The following is a 22,090-nucleotide window of genomic DNA, read 5'->3' on the forward strand; positions in this document are numbered from 1 at the left end:
TATCTACCCATTAGCAAATCCTGACAAATCCACTTTCAAAATAGATCTAGAATCCAACCCCTCCTCCCCACCTCCACGGCCACCACCCTGGTCCCTGGCCACCATCGTCTCTCATCTAGATTAATACAACAGCTTCTACCCCAACTCTGACACTCGCTACCCCCTTGTCCCACTTCTTTTAGGCTCTATAATTTATCACCAGGTAATATACTGTGTCTCCTGCCATGAGAGCAAAGCTCCATGAGGGTAAGGAATTCTGCTTTCTTCACTGCTGCATCCTGGAGCCTAGAACAGTGTCTGAAACATCACAGGCACTCAGTAATATGTGTTGAATGAATGAATGATATTATGCCTTTGATATTAAAAAAAAAAAAACTCTTGAGGTCAACATTACTGTCTCATTCTTACAAGTGGGGAAAATGAAGTTCAGAGAAGGCCAACGAGCTCTGCAAAGCATGAGGGCCAGAGGTCCCCTATTCTGAGAGCCACCCATCCTGTTCTACCTGGAATTAGTCTCTTGGGTGGGCCCTTAAGGGCAGGATCTGTGTCTGATGGATCATTTTGACTTTCAGCATTTGGACATAGTGCTTCAATATTGCATGGATGCAATGAATACTTGCAGAGTGAATGCAACTTTTTATCTATTTACTAAAACATAATTAATAACTTCAGTTATTATTTCTCATGTATGTATTAGCTCTATGTAACTGGTACCTAACTTCTCACAACTGTCTTCTGTGAGGCAAAGTGTGACTCCAAGATACTGATCCCCATTTTACTGGGAGACAAACTGAGGCTCAGTTCTGCTCCTCTTTGAGGCTCTCCCCACTGGGCAACACTGCCTGACAGCAAACTAAACCGACCAAAGCCCAGAATTCACAGGAAGCTTCTCAGCCTTCTCAGTGACATGCTGTCTTTCTTGCCCAGTGCATTGCAGAATCTCATGAATGAGGTTTTTCTTATCGGGTTTCATTAGCCTGGCAATGGACAATTTTATAGCTGCCTTCTTGACAAATACTCCGTGGGGTTTTTTTTTGTTTTGGGTTTTGTTTTGTTTTTGCTTAGAATTGGCTCAGGACTGGATCAAATTTTGGAAGAATGCAAAGAGCATGACTGTGAGAGTGTACTTTATTTGTCTCTGCCTGATAATCTGTTAAGGCCATGAAGGTAGAACATGATGTATGAGTCCTCTGCCCTGGGTCTAGTGTCTGCCATCCCCACTCATCAACCTCCCAAGTGACCTGAGCCATCTCGAGCACACACACTGAGTCACTTTCTCTATGAAGACAAATGTGTTATGCCATGAGTGGGCAATGCTTTAGAGCCAAAAAACATATTGTAATCAAAAAACATCATCAGAGGCTCAGGGGAAAACACTTTCCTTCCACAGGTTTTTTTTTTTTTTTTTTGCAGAGGGGACAGTCTGTTTCTGAGCTCACAGTGGTGACATGTGCCACAAGTCAACCTGAAGCCATTAGCACCTTCCCTGATGTCTTATCTCACTTAAATAAATATTCTTCAAAGAGAGATATATTGAACAGATGGGTAAATTTCAAGATTTAACAACTTCTGGGGACATTATTAGTGTAGTATTAGATGGCAGGTTTATCACCTCTATACTTTAAGAAAGACATTCCATCTTGAAGAATTCTTGGTAAATCTGGCCCTGGTCCCACATAGAAGAGGAGGAAATACACCATAGGCCTTTGAAACCTGGACATTACCCTCCACCCCAGGATCCCTATCTGTGTAACCTCTCTCTTGCAGCAGAATCAGTGTGCTTCTGAGATTCCAAGAAAGGGAAAGAGAAGACCAGAGTGGGATAAGAGAGGAGAGTGACTCTCTGGGGTAACTATGATGGTGATGATGATGAATGACAGTGAAACAGCCTAGTATATGTACCTGGCACAAAAGAAATACTCAATAGCTATGGATCCCTCTCCTTTGATATCTCTGCATGCCCAGCCCAATAACATCAGCAAAATGCTGTTGAACTGTGGGTTCATACAACCATGATGGCATGTCAGCAGTGGAAGGGCCCCTGTGGTCTGAGCTGTTCTGGAGGTCCTAAGGAGGAGGCTCAGGGACAAGCCCAGAATCAGGGCTCTCAGCATCACTGCACCCTGCACAACACACACACACACACACACACACACTACCTTGAAAAAGATGAAAAGATGACCAAATTCCATATTCACGGATAAGACTTAGTTCTGTTCTTTTCTTAAAGTATCCTTCACACTTTCTAGTTTGATTCAATCAACTCCTTTTCAATTGGCTGAGCAAGAGAAAGAGAAAAGAAATTCAGCATTTCCCTCTAATCTTACTCCTTTTCCCTAGGCTGCCAAGCAATAAACCTAACACTTTGTTCCCACAGAGCACTTTGCCATGTGCCGAGCATCGTGCTACATGCTTTTCCCATGATGTGGGTACTAATATTACCCCATTATATAGATGAGGACTCCAAGATGTGTGAGTGTTTAAAACTTGCTCAAGGACACAGAGATGATAAATGACAGATCCAGGATTTGAACTAAGTTCAGTCTAACTCCAGAATCCCTGGAATTCATTACTGCAGGCCAGAACTCAGGCTCCTTATCCTCGGCCTAATGGTTGCCTGTGGCAGTCTTAATTATAGGCAGGTGACCTCTGATGTAATATAGTCTCTTTGTAGGTCTATTTAGCAGAAAAAAACTACAGTGTATTTCTATGATACCTGAAAAAGAGATTTGTGTGGCCTAGATCCAGAATGAACTTTGAAAATCCAAGACAGCTAATGGGTTCAGGAAAGTTTCTGACTCAAACTAACAGTTTGAAAGAGAGGGGCACTGTCAATCAATAAAACAAATTAATTAAGCACAAATACACGACCTCTTATGTTAACTCAAACAGTTCTTCCTTCTGATAGAGCATTTTGGCTTTGAGAATATGAAGGATAGCCAGGAGACTACACATGGCATATCCAGCACAGTTAAAGGATATGAAGAAGCTTAGCTGGAGAAGTGGTGCCTCCCAATCCCCCAATCATTGACAACCACCTGCGATCAAAGGAATAAGGGGCCACTGGGCCTTAGGATTGGTTCTTTGGCTCTCTTTCCTTTACCCATCACTCCAACATAATGAAGATTCCAAAATCTCTATCTCCCAGCTATATCAAGCCCCAGAATTCAGTATTCAAGGGCCCACTGGCCCCCTCCAGTGGAATGATCTTCGATTCTCATCATCTTCTTCCTACCTTCTTCAAACTCCTATGTCCCTGGTCTCAGTGACTGGCAGCACCTGCACCTAACTCGTTTCCTAGTTAGCAGCCATGCACCTAACTCCTCTTCCTCCTTGCCCATTCCACATGCACATTTCATCAAGACTTGCTATGGTGGAGATAGTACAACATGGTAGTTAATGAAGGGTATGGGCTTTGGTGTCAGAGAAAGCTGAGTATGAATCTGAGTACAGCAATTATTAGTTGTGCACCTTGGGCAAGTAAGGTAATCACTTTCACACTAATTTCCCTCATCTGAATAATGGGAACAACAATGCCTCCCAGAGTTATTGTAGGCATTTAATTGAATAGCATAAACACAGTCAAGTATCTGTATTTATAACTTCCCAGGCCCACTTCTCTCCAACTCACTGCCACTTTCTAAGTTTAGGCCCTCACCATTTCTCCCCTGACTATGAGAACGGGCTCTTGGTTGTGCCCCAGCCTCTAGATGCTCCCCAAATCCATTCTCCACTCCACAACCAATGCAATATTAGTAAAGACAACAGGACCTCAGTAGCATGCATCGATACACCTTGTCCAGTCTTCCCACAGAAAGTAAAATAAAACAAAAACTTTTATGTAGTGATGGGTGTAAGAGAGGTCCAGTTCACGAGGCACAGATGAGCAACTGGTGTCACCCTTTTGTTGAACTCCTTTAAGAATATAACAAAAGTTGTAGATCTTCTCCCAAAATATTCAGAAGCTCCAGGAGATACACAGACTCCAGGTTCAAAGACTTAGAACATTCTTTGACCTGGCCTTTAGCAACTTCATAGCTCTTCATCAACCTGTCCTGTAGGCTGACTAACCTCAGTCACTGAGGATTCAAAGTTTGAAACAACACGTTTCTTAATTTGCATATTCAGGGTCCCCAAATTCTGGCAAGAGAGTTCAGCAGTCAGCTCAAGGCACTTTTCCCAGAAATAGATGGCACCTCTGAAGTGTTCTTAAAGAGAGTAGCATAAAATCATAATCAGTCATGCACTTGAAACTCTCAGAAGTTCTTTCGGCCCCAACAGGTGCTGGCTAAGAAATTGCACGTGGCCATCTGAGGAGAGGCAGCATGGAAGTGCAGGAAACCTGAGTTCTCAGGTTTGTCCCCATGACTCCCCTTCCCCACGTGCCCCAATATGGTCATGGTCACTCCTGATCCTTGGGAGCATCACAGTGACAACTTGTAAGGCCTGAATTTTCAGCCATCCACAGATGTTTCCCATGTCAAAGCCCAGGTCTTACAGGATCCCAGTTCCATCTCTCAGGACAACCCAAGGTTTGGAAGCCAGTGTCACTGGGTCTCTTGTCTTCTCCTTTCTTTGACAATTTAGACTCTGACCTCCATACCAATGAGGTCAGGGTCTTTGACAGATAAAGTGCTGGGGTTGGGCCGGACGTGAGTAGGAAAGGTGTCCTTATAGACTTAGAGCTAAGACAGAGAATCATGATGGAGTGTCTAGATACTTCCACATTGACAGGCCTTTCAATTATGGGCATTGACATCCTGAAGCGAGCCTGTCCTGACAGAATAACTCCATAGGACACTGGCTAGTGTTTTGCTTTTTCCTCTGAAGAGCCAACTTGCCCTAATGTGGGAGTGATAGTCCTTTCTCTGATGTGTCTTGTTGTCATCATTGTCATCATTATCATCACCACAATAATAGCAACAACTACTGTCACTATTTATCGGGCACTTACTACATGCCCAATACGCAATAGTAACTCATTCTGCATATTTACCTCATATTATTCCTATAAATATATACTATTATCCACATTGTACAGGTGAGAAAAACAGAACTCATAGAGCACTGAAGTATGTCATTTGATTCTTTAGAGTCCATGGACCATCAACCATGCTTCACTGCCATATGTATCATCTCAATTCCACCCTCATTATAGAATGAATAATTGGGAACAATAAGCCCACTTGGAGACACCTTCTCCCATCAGAGGACATTCACTTCCTTGTTGAATAAATGGCATTCATTTATTCAGCAAGTATTTCTGAGTGGTCACTATGTGCCTGTACTTTCCCCAGGTTTGCTCACAGGGACGAACGTGAAGTACATGGGCCCTGCACTCAAGGATGAGACAAATCCACCAAAAGTTAACGTCCTCCAGGAGGCCACCAAGGTCTCTGCCATCTAGCCTTCCCTCCTGGCCCCACCCCTTTCATCTTGTTGAACATTTCAACAGATGAATTTAAAATATAGTCAATATACACATTAGAAAAAGGACAAACCTCCAATGCTTCGAAATTATAGATCCATCATTCTTAATCTTCTACAACAATACTTCACCCTCAAAAGCAGTAAGTGGGAGATTCTTAAGAGTAGTATTTTATGTAAGACACTAATTTAAAAATTGGTAAATGGGTTTAGAGGTTGGATTACTTTGTGGTGACATGGCTGCTGTGTTTAGGTTCAGGTGTGAGTGACAACAACCAAGACAGAAGTTGGTCTCTCTCTGTTCTACTACCACAATCCACAGGCACCTGTTGTCCTCCCAGCTCACCACTCTATCATCCAAGGGTGAGACTCTTTGTCTTCATGGTAGATGATGACATTCCAATTCCAGTAATAAGGAGGAAAGGATAAAGAAGAGGCAAAGTGCACCAAACTGGCCCAATGTCATTTCTGCTTACATCCCATTGGCCAGAATTTACTAATATGGCCACACCTAGCTCTTAAGGAGACTGTAGTCTTTATTCTAGTATCCATTTATCCAGATGAAATTTCTACTATTAAGGAAGAAATGATATTGGGGAGGTGATAAGAATCTCTGTTGCAGCTGCTAAGCAGTACTGAGAGGAACCCAGATCTGAGGGACTGCAGAGACCCTACTCCATCAAGACCAGGTAGGTTTTAAGTCTTATTTTTACACCAATGACCATTAGTTCTCTCCTCTTCACTGCATAAAGAAACTTCTAGGTATGATTTTAGAACTTTCTATAACATTTCATTAGCTTTCAATTCAATAGCTAGAAACCATCTCCAAACTAATTTGTATGGTCTTTGGTAGTTTTAAAATATACCTACTAATTCTTTGATACTCCTCCCCTCAAAAGATGGAGACTAATTTCACTCATCTTAAGTGTGGGCTGTATTCCATGACTCACTCTTAATGAATATATATGGCAGAAGAGACAATATGTAACATCTGAGACAAGGCATAAAATGATCATTCATTCTAGGAAAAGCCAAATCCCATGTCATAAGTCACTCAAGCAGTTCTATGGAGAGGTCCTCAAGGAAAGAATTGAGGCCTCCAGCCAACAACCATGTGAGTGAGCTTGGAATTGGATTCCCCAGCCCCTGTCAAGCCTTCAGATTATTACAGTCCCAGCAAATGTCTTAACTACAATCTTTTGAAAGACATTTGGCCAAAGCAACCATCTATGCCACTATTGAATTCCTGATCCACAGAAACTGTGACATAAAAATGTTTTTTCATTTTAAATCAGTAAGTTTTGGAGTAATTTGTTATACGGCAATATAGCAATACAGGTCTCAATGTAAATCCAGTGCTCTTCCAGCTTGAGAATTAGAGAAAGCAGAAATGACCATCCTGATAAAGAACGTGGATTTTAAACGGCTGTGTCCCAGCTCAGCATCTGCTTTTAAATAACTTGGAGTAGTGTTTAGATGAGATTCTCTGAATGCCACTGTGAAGGGGAAAGACCAGTGAGCCATCCCTGCTAGAACATATTGCTAATATCACATCCCTGAGTAGCCCCAGGAAACAGTTGAATCTGCTGTTCGCCAATTACCACCAGGAGAAACAGCTCAGTATCAATGAAGCCAACATCAAAATGATGAGTCTTGGCAAACTCTCTTCAGCATCCAGATGGATAATGCTGAACAATTCTACTCAACAGGTTAACTTATTTAGTTCTCTGGGGAAGCACGAGGGGGCTTAATTACCTTACTAGATCTATTAGGATGCATGTCTGTTGAGAGTGGAAGGTTCCATAGGAATAATATCAAGGTTGTTTTACCATAGAGATGAATGGTTGGTAACTCTTGTTCCTCAAATATCCCAATTCAAGGTCATGCTTTATGAGGCAGATCCTTGAACTTTTGTACCAAGATATCACTTCTGAGTACTATCTCAAGCAGGGTTCTTAGCAGTAAGAATCAGAGAAACATGTTCTACATGGCTTACTTAGAATCATCTGGTGGGAAGGCTTTTTAAACTACAATCTGCCCTCATCTCTCTGCATCTGGAGAGCCTAAGATTAGCACCTCCTCCTTCACTGAGAATCACCACCATCACAAGCCACTATTACTAGTAAAAATAGATAAAAAAATAAAAATAAAATCCTTGGAAATTTGAGGGTGAAAAAAAGTTGAAAGCCCCCCCAAATCTCTGAAATAACAGTACAAAATGGTTGTATATTGGTTTTTTTTAATTATAGGCCAAAGGGCTCCTATTTAAATGAGAAGACCATTCTTCCAATGGGACACTTTAAGCTGTCATTGGAACAAGGTAATTCGTGTTAGCTTTTTGCTCCAACCAGCTGGAAGCTTGGAGCTAAATTTAATGTTCATTCACAGTAAATGTATTCATTTTAGGGGCCGTCATGTTTTTTTCTTCCTCTTTACATGTGAATTTTTTTTTTCTATTTCTACTCTGACAGCCTTTGCAGTTTATATTTCTTCCTTTATCATATGATGTCTCGATCACTTTTGGAAGCAGGCAGAACATAAATTACAAATGAATAAAATGAAAGTGGCAGGGATGGTACTCAGGTTTCCTTCTTGGCCACAGCTATCAAAATGCATTTTCAGAACAAGATGCAGAAAACCACAAGAAGACTTAAGCAAATGTCCCTTTAAGGAGTGGGTCCTTGGAAACAGCTACCATCAGAGAAATCCCTCCTTGGCTCTGCTAACAAAGCTTCACAACTCTCCACAAAAGACTTCCCTCTCAAGGCTCAAAGGCAGGTCAAGCCTCCAGGAGGAAGGTACCCAGGTGGATAAAAAGCCCAGGTTGTAAGGCTAATTCCTAGCTCAGGAGCAGAGCTGTATATCTGGCACTCCCACTCCTGCTGGATGATGTGGTCCATTGTGTAGGTTTTATCGCCTCCTCTGGAGGAGAGAACTCTGAGCCATCAGCCTTCTCAGATAAGACTTGAGAGCTTCTCTTCTTGTGACGATAATGTTTCTGCCTCCTTAAAACTCTTCTTGAAAAGCCTGTAGAGGGAAGTATCTCAAAAAGGGCACGTAGGGTGTGCCTCTGGGATTTTTAAATCAAGCAGCACAGTAGAGGAGGAAAAAAGGGGGGCGGGGAGGAGACTCTTCTTTACAAGAAAATATATGATGGACCAGATGGGTGGCGGTGGGGAGGGGCTCCTCAGAGCTCACGGCACAGGAGCCAGCCTCCTTCTGGCATGAACTCATGCCCACCATCAGCCCTCCCCGGACTGCACTCTACCTCTGCTCCCAGTGAGGAGCACACTGGGCTCTCACAGAGATTTAAAAATATCTCTCCACCCACTGAAAGTTTGATTAATCAGCCAAGTTCTCACCCACGTGTCACAGTGGTGGCAGTGATATATATGATGGTGACATGAGGTGCCAGGAAGGCACAAAGGGTCTTATCTAGCAGGGAGGAGAATTCAGAGCACAAAACTTAAAAGGCATGAGCTCTGAAGTCAGGTGGAGTTCGCATCTCAGTTCCAACACATGCTAGTTACGTGACCTCGAACAAGGTTATTGAAAGTCTCCATTTTCCACATTTGCAAAAATGGGGCTAATAATAGTACCTCCATCATAGGATTATTGAAAGGATCAAATGAGTCAACTCACGTAACGCACTTTTTGGACAGTTCCTAACCCATGGTAAGCACTCAATAAACTTCATCTGTGATGATGATCACAACAACGACAATGTTGAAAATTAAAAGATGAGTAGGTTTTTCCCAGGTAGACAGAACATTCCTGACACAAGCAGCTATAACAAAGGCAGAGAAGCAGGAAAGATCCAGAGGCAGCAGGGAACCATCTGGAAGGCAAGTAGGAAGTCAAAGCAGACAAAAAGGAAGGGTTCAGGCCACACAGGACTTCATATGCTGTGTTACAGTGTTTAGGTATAGCTAACACAGCTGCAGGCTGTAGAGAGCCATTTAAGAATTATAAGCAGAAGTGAAGTTTTAAAGGATAAAGTGCTATGATGGTTGAAAATTAGTTTTAACTGGTTCAGGTAAAAAAATAAATTATTAATAAAAAACTTTTGGTAACTGGCACAAGAATAACCCTCCCACCATGTACAATCATAAAACTGAACAAAATATGTAAAGCAACTGTTTTCAGAGAGTAGACAACAGGTAGCACAGAATTGCAATTGCAGGGAGAAAGGAAATTCACATGGTGAGCCCCAATATCCACCCTGGTTCTCTTCCTGAGGACATTTTCCCAACCACAGTTCATACTTAGGGGTAGTTGAAGGAGCTATAATCTGTGGGGTAAGGCAGCAGAGAGAAGAAAACTATGCAGAGAGGGGGCTCCAGAAGTCTGTGTCTGTGTTCCCTATGAATACTTGGCTGAAGGCTGGGCTACCCATGTGCAAGTTGAGATTAAACCAGACTGACCAGGAAGCAGGTGCTATGAGGTGGAGAATGGAAAACAGAAACCAGAATTTAAGCAGCCTTAGGAGATGTCTGAAAAATCTCATTAATACCCCAGGCATCCAGCTGAGACACTAGAAAGACCACATCTTAAGAGTAAGGAACACACTCTAAAGGCCTACGGTAGACCTGCCTGAACAAACCCTAAAACCAAGCCTTGACAAGATCCACAAGGAAGACAGAGTCTGGAGGCCGAGTCCCTGCCAAGTTAGAGGCGCCTGGGAGATACCTTGGGACTTCACAGATCTACCCCAGCAAAGCATAAAACCAAACCTACACCAGTTTAAGGTGGTCAGCTAGTAACTGAATGACTTACTAGAGTAAAAACCAGCCCCCTTCAGAGAAAGATAGGAGAACACAGAGTCTCTATAATATAACATTCACAATGTTCAGTATAGAGTCCAAGATTAACAGGCATGAAAGAAACAAGAAAAGTTGACCATCTGAAAAAAGGAGACAATAAAAACCAACCCTAAGATGGCTTAGAGCCTAGCTGTTGGCTTTTGGACATAAAGACATTAAGGAACTATTATAAATATAGGAAAATATGTCTAAAGAATTGAAGAAAAATATTGTTTTAATGAGTAAACAGAGTATTTCAGAAGAGAAATGGAAACTATCAAAAAGAACATAATTAAAATTCTAGAACTCAAAAAATTATGTGTGTATGTGTGTGTGCGCGCGTTGGGAGAATGGGAAAGAGAGAGAAAGCAAATGCTGTGATATTAACAATTAAATGAAGAGTATGCAGGCATTCACTGTACTTTCTAAAACCTCTGTAGATTTGAAAATTTTTTAAAATTAAAAAATATTAAACATATATATTTATATATTTGTAGGACAAGATGAAAAAAGTTATAAGCAGAGAGACAACCTAATAAAGTATGTATTTGAGAAGCTTCCCTCTAAGGAAATGGAAGTGGATTGATATGGGAGGATATCATGGACAAGGCACAAGGAGATGAACTTCCAGAGACTAGTTGCCTGGGAGGTGGGGACCCGGCCCAAGACAATAGCAATGTGGTTAAACAGGAAAGATAGTTAGGAGATAAGGTGAGAGGTCAAGATCGGCAGGACTTTGCCAATTATATGCAGAGAGCAAGAGAAAAAGAGGAACCAAGGATGACTCTCAAATTACCCTGCGGCTGACTGGGTATAAAGTGATATCATTTCCTGAGAAAAATTCCAGAGGAGGGCAGTTTTGGAGAAAAAAGAAAATCAGTTCAGCTTTGGGTCTTTAGAGTTTAAGGAACTTGTGGGACATCTGCACAGGACTGTAGGTAGCAGGTCTAAAATGCAGGAGGGAGGAAGGGATTGAAGATGTACATCTTGAGGCAATCAGCACAAAGATCCTCTTTGGGACAAGAAAAAACAACCCCAAGAGACAATAGTGCATAAGGAATGGGCAGAAGATGAGGGGCACACAGGAACGGTGGAAATGACAAAGAGGTAGAAAAGAAGTGGAAGGAGAGTCAGCCAGCGACACGGATTCCAAAGCAGTGACAAACTTCAAAAGCAAGGGTGTGAGCAGCACTGCCAGATGCTGCAGAAAGTCAAGAATAAATACTGAGGGTCCATTGGATTAGGCAAACAGGGGTCACTGAGGCAGTGACTCTGGATCAGTCTAAGTGAAGTTTAGCCAGCTACTAAAATAGGGCTTCGTGATTGATACATCCACTCCCAAACTCAAATTAATACCCCAAAAATATATGTATAGCCACATCACCAGAAATATTAACCTTGAGACATGTACACATGTCAGAGGTTGAGGAGAATTTTTGCTAATTGCAACACCAATGAAACTGGAGAAACACAATTGCCACCCACTGTGGGAACTACAGTGGCACATATGGAAGGAAGACATCGACCCACCACCACTGCCCCTGCCAGGTCTCAGAGGCTACACTGATGAGCAAATCGAGCAGTTGCTCCCTATTTCATAGCAACTGTTTTCCATGATGATCTAGTCCCCAACCCAAACCCACCTCAGCAGCACCCTTTTTCTAAGCTCATTTACGGAACACAACTCTCAAAGAATAACTGGAGTCACAGGTTGGTATGTCCCATCGTGTATGATTTGCAGAGGGGAGATGAGAACCAGAATGTACCTGGGATCGCTGAATGCTGGATACTAGTTTGGAAACATGAAGGAGAACCGGAGAGGGGAAGCACAAAGGAGTTAGACAAATCTGTGACCTAGCGAGTGAACTCAACAGTCGGGACAATCAAGACCCCACCTCTGCCCAGCAACCATGCACCAGGTGAATGTCTCCTAGAAACTGGATTCTCCAGCTGGGGCAGAAAAGGGGAAAGTTATCCCAGGGCTGAGATAAAGTAAAGGTGGAATGAAGAAAGCTAAAGATTCTTTGCAAACCTTGTTTGCTAACAGATACGGGGCCTACAGAGAACTTTAATTGTTAACACACAAAGCAGAACAGCAAAAAGCAAAAAGGACATCTCCTAATGCAAAATAAAGGTAGTATATAATTTATGATAATAACAGAAGAGACTTCCATAAACTGTGTACAAGTTGTTTGAATAAGACAAAGAGTTGGAAGAGAGTAAAAAAAATATGGCCCCAGTAAAACAGGAAGAGAGAGCCATGAGGAGAGCACATCCTAAGAGCACAGTAGCAACAAAATGGAGGACGCTTAGAGTATGTCCTAACAGCTGCAAACTGGAAACAACTCGAACACCTGTCCAGAATAACAGATAAATAAATTGAGGCTTATTTATAGAAAATGGAACACATACATTAATGACAATGAATGAACTTCAGCTACCGTCAAAAAACATGGTTGAATCTTGCAAATATAATGTTGAGGACAAGAGGCTGGACACAAAAGAAGAGATATGGCATGACCCCACTGAGCTGAAGGGAAAACCAAACACACTTCAGCGATGACAGAACGTCAGGACAGTGGTCGTCTTCGAGGAAGAGAGGTTGGGGAGGGCCCTCGGGGACTGCAGGGTGCCAGTAACACCTCATTCCCTAACCCAGGTGGTTGGTGCATGTTTCACGTTCCATAAGAACTGAACTGCACATTAGTAGTTTTCTGTATCATACTGTATTGTACTGTATTTTATTATACTGTATTATATTCTATATTCTGTGGTATACATTGACCAAAAAGTTGGGAAAAAAAGGAGAGCTACTAAAACAAAATCAGGCTACAAATAAACTGAAACTTTCATCTATAAGCAAAATAGGCTCTAAAGGTAATAATAAAGAAATTTTTTGAATGGCTGCAGACAACTGAATCAGTCATGTGGAAGACAAACTTAAGAATGAATGCAGAAATGCAAAAAGGGAAAAATAATGTGAGAAGAGACACATATTGTGGAAAACAAACAGTGAAGATCCAGCATTAAATGGAAGGCATTCCTGAAGAAAAAACAGAAATAACAGCCATCAAAGATGTGAGAGCAAACTAAGCTAAGCTAAAAGGAAGACCCAAGACAGCCATCTGAGGGGCTGACACTGTTACTGGCAAAAATAATGTGAAATACCCAAACTCAGACATTTCACACCAGCCATGAGGGAGCTGTGAGGAGAGCATGCCCTAACATCACAGTTGCACAAGAGATGGCTGAGTTATATCGGAATAGCCCCAAACTGGAAACAACCCAAATATCCACCTGAATAGAACAGATATAGAAACTGAGGTATATTTATATACAATGGAATACCACATATCAATGAAAATGAATGAACTTCAGATAGAAGCAAATTTAATTAAGATTAGGATAGCAGAACAAGATTATTCAATAAATAGCATTGAGAAAACTGTTTTGAAAAAATTATAATTCCTATGTGTAATAAAATTCCACATGACACACTCTAAAATGTACAAGAGACTGCTTATAAATTTTGTATGTACATAAACTCTATGGGTAGATTGCAAACTCCTCAGGCACAGGCAACAAATATGATACTTAGTTGATTTCCTCCTCCACCCAGAAATCATTTGGGTAAACATTCCTGGAATGAATGAATGAATAGGAATGAGTAAATGAATGAATATGAATGAATGAATGAATGTCTCAACCAATTCCTCGTTGCTGAGTTTGTTCGGTGATTTCCAACTCCAATTTGGCCAACTTGATGCAGCTTTGCATTTTTTCCTCCTGATCTTTGTTTAAAGAGAAAAAATAGAAACTTCCCAGAGTGAATGGCAGCTGGAGATGGTCTGCGTGGGGAGTGGCTCTTTTCATGCCTGGTCTCAGAGGGTAATCACTCAAGGACTGGGTGCCTTTGACCCTTACACTGAAGAAAATGGGCATTCCATCCCTGGTGATGAACACTAATCAGGCGGGGGAACCTGTCCCACGTAACCCATATGCAGAAAGCTAGAGCCACTGCGGGGTGGGGAGAGGGGAGCAGTAAGGGAGGACAGTAGCTGGACCACAAAGGATGCTTCAATGTCCAGCAGCGTCCAATACAGCAACTCCCTGTGCAACACCACACATCCTCTGAGGATAAAAGAGTGGCCCGGAGCTACAGGACTTTAGGGCTTGGCTTGACACGAGGCAGGCCCAAGAGAACGGCAAACAGGAAAAAACCTCAGAAACTTCGGCTTCCCCAAGAACCAACCCACGGTCATCTAAACTGATTTGGGCCAGTTCGTTTGCAGACCCTGCCACCTGCTCTAAACTCAGCATGCATCTGCACAGCCCTGCCCAGAGCCCCGAGGTGCTCATAATAAAGCACGAGCAGTCATAACTCAGGGTTCACCTTGGCAAAAAATAGATAAATAAGCAGAAGGAATCTTCTGTCAGAAAATAAATGGCCCTTCTCCAAGCTAAGAGCCTGGATTACCTTCCTGAAGGACAAACACAGCATCCTCACTCACCAGCCTCAGGCCATAAAGCCCAGCTTCGCTGGATCAGGGACCCCGACCAGGGCTTCCACTGCTAAGTCTGCCCACCTGGGCTGGAGGGCTGTAGCATCACTGCCTGCTCACCGCACCTGCGGAGAAGACATGCTTCAGCCCTGCTCGGCTGCCTGGGCCTGAGTGAAACCAGCTCCTCGGCTCTACTGCTTGCCCAAGAACATGGAGGCCATTTCTGCCAGGCACCCCAAGCGAGGAGAAGGGCTGAAAGCCAGCCATCGTCCTCTTGAAAAGCTGTGCACCCCAGAGGTGCCCAGATTTAACAGAGAAAAAAGCCTTGGAGAAATCATGTCTTGATTATTCATGGCAAAGTGGAGAGGGAGGAAGGAGGGAGATGTGAAAGCCAGGATGTGTGAAAGCCACAGATGATTTCCCAACTTCATTTGGTTGGTATTCACAGCCTCTTCAAGAGGCACCAGTTCTCGGGGCCTCCACTCAGCAGGGCCCCACCATGAGGCTCCCAGTCCTTCCTGCTACCTGATGACTAAACCCAGGGAACCTACTCAAACATGACGCAAACCCACCCAAATCAGTGCATCACCTGCCCTAATCTCCACTCCCAGGGTGCAGGAAAGCCTGGGCCTCACCTTGCCTACCAAACGCAGCCAGCCCAGCCTGGGCCTTCCGGTTTGTTTTTTGCTTTTTTTTTTGTTAGGAAGATTGTCACTGAGCTAACATCTATCTCAATCTTCCTCTATTTTGCATGTGGGACACCTCCACAGAATGATATAATGAACGATGTGTATGTCCACGCCCGAGATCCGAACCTGTGAACCCAGGGCTGCTAAAGTGAAGCGTGTGAATGTAACCACTCTGCCATGGGGCCAGCCCCTGCCTCGGCCTTCTTTACGGTCACCAGGCCAGACCCACTTTGGAGGTGGTCAGGGCTCTATTGCTTCCTTCTGTGTCCTGTATCCAAATGTCCGTTGGCCAACTGAAGGCCAGGAGATCCGAAGGGCCTGCTCTTCTCTCCGGCCACCAGTCTCTGTCCAGACTGCAGTGAGCAGCTGCTGGCCCAAAGGAGCCAGGCTCCTCCCACATCACTCCCACATCCTCTAACATCCCAGCCTCTCCTCGGACCCAGCCCTCCTGCGTTCCTGTAAATAAGCACACTCTAGAGAAGCAAGCACACCAAGTGGACAAGAGCAGGAAAACTATCCCTGGGCCCTAACCTTCGCTTTCCTCATCTCCCGCTGATCAGGAAGCAAGTTTGGCCTCCCTGACCCAGAGCCGCATCTCCCAACTTCCCCTTGTGAGAATTGTGCACAGAGAAAGCACACTTACAGAGCAAAGATGTGGGCCATCTGGGGTAATTTTGACTTCTCTGTTTCAGAAAGTAAATTTAAACTTCACGTTTTAAAATGGTGTCACACGAAACACAGCACTCCAAACACTAGGGAAAACTGATTCCGGTTTGGCCTCAGCAGATATAGCACCTAGGTACAGCATCTGGCTGAACCAACCTAATTCTCTATTCTAGAAAAAAATTCCTTCTTCCTCTTTTTAATTTTTTCTAATCAAAGGGTTAGTTTACCCATGGGGAGACTGTGGGGCCCTGTCCCAGGATGAATGTGGTCCTCATATTCCCAGGTTTGTTCCCATCCCTAACCCTGCCCTGAGTACCCAGAGCTGTACTGTGTTGCAAAGGGACAGGGGCAATTAAAATAATTGCTGTCCTTCCCACCTTGACATGGCTTCCAGATGATTCTGATCTGGATAAGGATTCAGAGCACCATGGCCACAAGTCAAGAGACAGCAGTTAGCAGGGCTTCAACCTCCCCTGCACCTGGGCCCCATCGTAAATGACAATATGAAAACACGACAACACTACTGGCGACAAAGATTCCATAACCTGGAAAATACATTTTGGGAGTTGAAGGCTATCCCCTCAGTCAGTATCCAAGAAACCAAAACATTCACCATAGATCTTTCAGGCTATAAGGTCTATCCCACACAAAGAAGTCACTTAGGCAGATTTATCTCTGAACTCTTTCCCGTTGTACCACGGTTAGATTTGGACACAACTGGTGGCCAGAGCCTGGTGCTTTCACCTTAGATGCACAATAGCCACAAATGCCTCCCTTGGGTGGCTAACCTCCCAGACAGGGCTGGCTCCTTACCGTCTAGCTCCTCCACAGAGATGTTAGCAAGCTGCTCGCTGTCGCTGCCAGCAGAGAGAGAGCGGTTGAGGTAATTCCCCTTGTACAACAGGCCAGCGGTCACATGGTGGAAAGGCATCTTCTCCCTGTTCACAGGAGAGCAGGGGGCGGGGAAAGAGACATCATCATTCATTCTTCCTTTCCTTCCTTCAAGGACCACCTCAGTTTTCAGATGGCCAGTGTCACTTTTAAAATAACAATAACATTTCTAGAGGGAAAGTCAGAAAATTCCAGGGTCCCCTTGGCCTGAACAATCTTAAATGATCTCAAGTTCTATCCTTCCCTTCAATTCATGTCTTACTTCATTTTTCCCATTTAATTATGAATTTGAACCATGTTGTCTTTGCAGACTGTGGGACACCATGTCATCATAAAACCCTCTCTCCATGCAAACAAGAATACGCCCTGCTCCTTTTCTTGGCCTGATAAACTCTTTCTCAGTCCTTGTCAGAAAGGGCTGTGCATCCAAGAAATGCTGGGCTGCCCAGGGACAGGGTGTCCTGGCTGTGACCATGGGGAGATCCAAGCGTTTCTCTTCTCCCAGGTAAAGCAGGTGTTCCACTCACACAGCACTCACAGAGCGGGGAGATGCCCGGGCTCTAAGTAAACACACACAGCAGTCTGCACCTCTGAGAAGTAGCCCCCACACTGCCTGGGATGCAGACGCCTGCTTGTATGAGTGGCTTACGAGCACACCCCTCTGAGATACCACTCACACCTGCCCTGCTGCAAAGGTAAGTGATGCCTTACGGTGCCCCAGAACGAAGCAGCTTCCAGCATTCTCACAGGAAACTAAAGCATCCCCTTGGACCAGAATAACAAGCCCTCCAGGCAAAGCTCCTCTGCCCAGGCAGCCACCACTGGGGCTTAGAAGTTCCCACAAGCACAAGGCAGGCCGGAGCCTCCAGGCTAAGGTAGGGGGGAGGGAAGAGAGGCATAAGGAGAATGAAAGAGCAGGCACAGAACAGAAAGAGGAAGGGCAATTAGAAAGGTGGGCCTCTCCACAGCAGAAAGAACCCGGCTGTCATGATAGGTGAGTCACTGAGCACATAAGGTTCTGCTTCCCCATGTGGAAAGGGGGATAAGAGGACCGAGGACCGATAAGCCTCTGAGCGGAATTAGGGAATGGGTAGGAAGTATGCGGAGTGAATTATAAGGGACGGGTAAAGGACACCTTCTGAACAGAGCTCCAGAAGGGTCAGCTGGGCAGCACGGGAAGAAGTAATCTCCCTGCCACTGAGGGCATTCAAGGAGAGGCTGAGGGCCTCCCACCAGGGGTTCTGTGGGAGAGAAATGACCCCTGAGCTCTCTCCCCACACACCTATCAGACTCGTGTATGTCACTTTAGAGTCCCCTTGGCACTAAAGTTTTCATCTGTACCATAAGCTGAAGTGGCCCAAGCGGCCCCTCTGGGCACTGCTGGGTAACAAGGTGTAAATTACAGGAAAAGACAGCCAACAGAAGGTTAGTCTCTGAGGATGACTGCTCAGGGCACCCAAAGCTTGCCATCCCTCAGAGCACACTCAAGTCACTGATCACGGGATGTTGGAGCTGGCAGGCACTAGGGAGTGAGGGCTCCTGTCTTCTCTTCCCTGGGACACCACTGAGTGACAGGCCCTGCAGGACACCCCCTCCACTCTCTCCCTCCAGTCTAGAGCACACACCAGCATGTCCCTGTTTGGGCTGAGAGCTGCTGACTTAGAGACCAACCAACGAGACTCCTAAAAGTAACAGGGCTTGACCAAGAGCACAAAGCCAGTTAGTGAAAGAATCAGTTCTGGAACACAAGCCTCCTTAGTGCTACTGCAACTAAGCAGCCTCGGCTGAGCACTAGACAGTTCCATCCAGACGTCAAACTCTCATTTCAAACCCAACATGTCTAAAAATGAATTAATTATCTTCCAAAAAAATACACCACACTTCCTGATTCCTTTATTTCTATGAAAGGTACTTTGCACTCATCATACAACTGGGAGAACTCTCCCAAATGTTCTGGGCCCCGAAAAGTAAAACAGACACATGGCTGAGGCAAGAGGCAGGTGTCAGCCTCCCAACCACCCTTAACTCTTTCCACAGCTAACAAATTATACCTCCCCAAGCCGATCACAAATGGCCGGATGCTAGATACAAAGTGTGCACACATTTGCCAATTATAAGGGGTATATCTTTAGCTGATTATCAGTCAGACCTCACCCTCCCAGCCGTTGGGGAGGCTCTCTCTACACATAAATAGAATTCAAGAATCTTTCTCTGCAAGGACGCTTCAATTACCATCTCTTCTTGTCTCTAAGTTAAATTTCAGACCAAAGAGGTTTAAAAGTGAGAATCAGACATACAAGTTAGGCCACTCCTGACCATTGTGCTGTGGTCATTTCAGTGTGGACAGGTTCCCAGTCTTGGGGATGAGAAGTCAACACCGGTTAACGCTTCCTATGTGTTTCCAGCTTCCCCCTCGGCACTGGCCCCCCAAGATCCTGGAGCCTCACCAGCTGTTATTTTAACCATCCTATAAGTCCTTCATAAACATGCAAAGACACCCTCACTGATCTTATCTAATTTCACTACCCAGAGAGAGCCCCACGCAGGTGAGTAGAGGCGCTGACAGCCTTCCTTCCCATTTCGCCACTCATCACATTAGTTCCCCAGCATTTTGTAAATATCTTCCCATTACCGCCTTTATCTGGCTGTCTGAAGCTTTGGATACACCACACAAATTTTTACAGCCTCAGTTACAAGGTTATACTCAAACGAACATATCCAAGCCACTCCCTAGCAGATAGTGCAGAGAAAACTGGTCATATCTGAATCCCACTTGATAGATCAACACAATTTGCTTCCGGAAAAATCAGCTTACAAAATTAGGTACACATTCAGTTCATCAGTCTCTGCAGCCAAAATGCTCAAAGTCCAGCGGGAAGTTCCAGAAACGTGCAAGTGAACTATCCATATCGATAAATAAAGTCATGTTCAGGAAAGGGAAGAACATTATCCCAAGTAAGCTAAAAACAGCTGCTGCAATTAAGGACTAAATTTTGCTCCAAGCCACTGATGGAGCTTTAAGAGCCCAAGCTTTAAGAGCCTCTCTTTGGCTAAGGAAGGGAAACATACAAGTTCACCAGCAAAGACAACCATGGTGTTGAACTAAAACTTAAAGACGGATCCTTACGTGGAGGTGAAAAAATATAAATATTTTCAACAGCAATTTTACTCATTGAGAAATATTAAAGAGATTGTTTATCATGTGAATAATTTGTATTTTTGGTAGGGCAATATGGTTTCATGGTCAAGAATCAGGACTTTCTCATCAAAAACAGTGTTAGATTTAAATCATAGCTCTGCGCTTAATAGCCATGTAGGTAAGTTACTTACCCTCTGTAAGCCTAGGTCTCATTCTCTGTAAAAGTAGGGTTTTGATACATACTGAATAGTATTTTTGTAAATATGAAATAAGATAAGGTATGGAAAGCACCAGACTTAGCACCAGGCACATTCTCAGTAAATATCATCAGTAAATTACTTGCTAAGGATTCTGTGAAGCAGGATCCAGGACAAAGCAGGTCTTGGATGCTTTAGGTGGAAGATAAAACATGCTGGGTTTTGAAGGAGGGTCAGTAAGGACCTGGCAGAGGGGGAGCTTCAGAGAGAAGCTGGCCGGCTTGGTGCATCACGGTGCTGAGGGATCCGGTGTGTGAGCAGCAGAGCACCAGGGGGTGGTGTCAGCAAGCAGCTGGCTGAATCTGGAGGAGGAGGCTGTTTGAATGGAAAGCATCAGAGCTGAAGAAGAGTCTATTTCCTGGGCTCCAGGGAGGCTGGCTCCATGGTCACATAATGGACAAGGTGTCGGGAAGTTAAAAACAAAAGAGGTAGCTCCTGTTTTCAGGATCCAGGAACTGGTATATTTCTTGGCAGAGTAATAAGCTGAAGAGCCCCGTTCACAGTGACTTGAGATGATGCCCTGCAGCGATGGTTTATTTCATCTGTCAACTTGACTGGGCCACGGGGTGCCCAGATATTTGGTTAAACGTTATTCTAGGTGTGTCTGTGAGGATGTTTCTGAATGACGTTAATATTTGAATGGGTCGACTGAGTAAAGCAGACTGTCCTCCCTAATGTGGGTGGGCCTTACCTAATCTGTTGGAGGCCCGAATAGAACATAAGGCAGAGTTAGGGAGAACTCATTCTCTCTGCCTGACTGCCGAGCTGGAGCACGTCTTCTCCTGCCCTTGGACTTGGACTCAGATTCAGACTGGAGTTTACACCATAGGCTCCCCTGGGTCTCCAACTTGCCAACCGCAGATTTTGAGACTTCTCAGCCTCCACAATCATGTAAGCCAGTTCCTTATAATAAATCTCTTTCTATACATACTCTGTTGATTATGTTTCTCTGGAGAACGCAGACTAACACACCTTCCACTTTTTTTCACTACAGTACCTAAGACCCTGGCACATTGCTATAGTCTGATATTATTATTCTGGACAAAGAGTATACCAAACATAATTCTGCATGGCCTCTGAAACAGTGCTACTCAAAGTGTGGTCTGTGGACCACGGCCAGTCGAACACTGTTTGTTGCTGGTCTGAATGAGATAAGCACAGGAATTGAGAGAATGCATTGAAATTTTTATAGCATTGTCCAAAGATCTAAGCATGTGACCAGTTGACTTGATTTTTGTATATCGTTGCTTTTTAATTTCTTTTTACAGTGATTCATTCTTACCTTATTTTACAAAAGTATCAGTCTGCCAAGGACTGGAACTTTAAAAAAAAAAAAAAAAACTAGTCTTTCCCCACTAACAGTTTAAGAAGCACTGCTCTAAAGTATTTAAGTTGCACAAATTTCTGGTAATGGACCACAAAGAGAAGAGGAAAGATATCCAGAGAAATGCATTTTAACTTGTCTCCGATACTTTTTCAAAGAACTTAAGATTTTTTAAAGTCTTAGATGGACTTTGGAAAGGAGCTGCAAGACCTCAGCTGAAGTCTGGGCTCTCGGTAGAGTGTCTGGAGTGTGTGGAATCTACTGCAGACTTGACAGGGGTTCCTGTCCTCTAATTACCAGACATACAAGGGGCTATGTTGACCTTGCATTCTAAAGTTAAAGAGCCTAGCCGACCCCGATAAGGCCTTTGTCAAATTCCCCTAAAAATACCCA

The 22,090-nt window shown here is 44.0% G+C and overlaps 1 protein-coding gene across 11 annotated transcripts in view; it reads right to left on the reverse strand.

Moving 5' to 3' along the window:
* The window catches only part of CALN1 (calneuron 1), a 521,792-nt gene that overhangs the window by 338,978 nt on the left and 160,724 nt on the right, over positions 1-22,090 (reverse strand). For all 11 annotated transcript variants that reach the window (XM_070567817.1, XM_070567814.1, XM_070567810.1 and 8 more), the window contains one exon: positions 16,900-17,024. In XM_070567817.1, the coding sequence (XP_070423918.1) occupies positions 16,900-17,017 (118 nt within the window). In that variant the 5' untranslated portion in view covers positions 17,018-17,024. The remainder of the gene's footprint in view (positions 1-16,899; positions 17,025-22,090) is intronic.

This window comes from Equus przewalskii, chromosome 12 (assembly GCF_037783145.1).
Source record: "Equus przewalskii isolate Varuska chromosome 12, EquPr2, whole genome shotgun sequence".
Classification (NCBI taxonomy): Eukaryota; Metazoa; Chordata; class Mammalia; order Perissodactyla; family Equidae; genus Equus; species Equus przewalskii.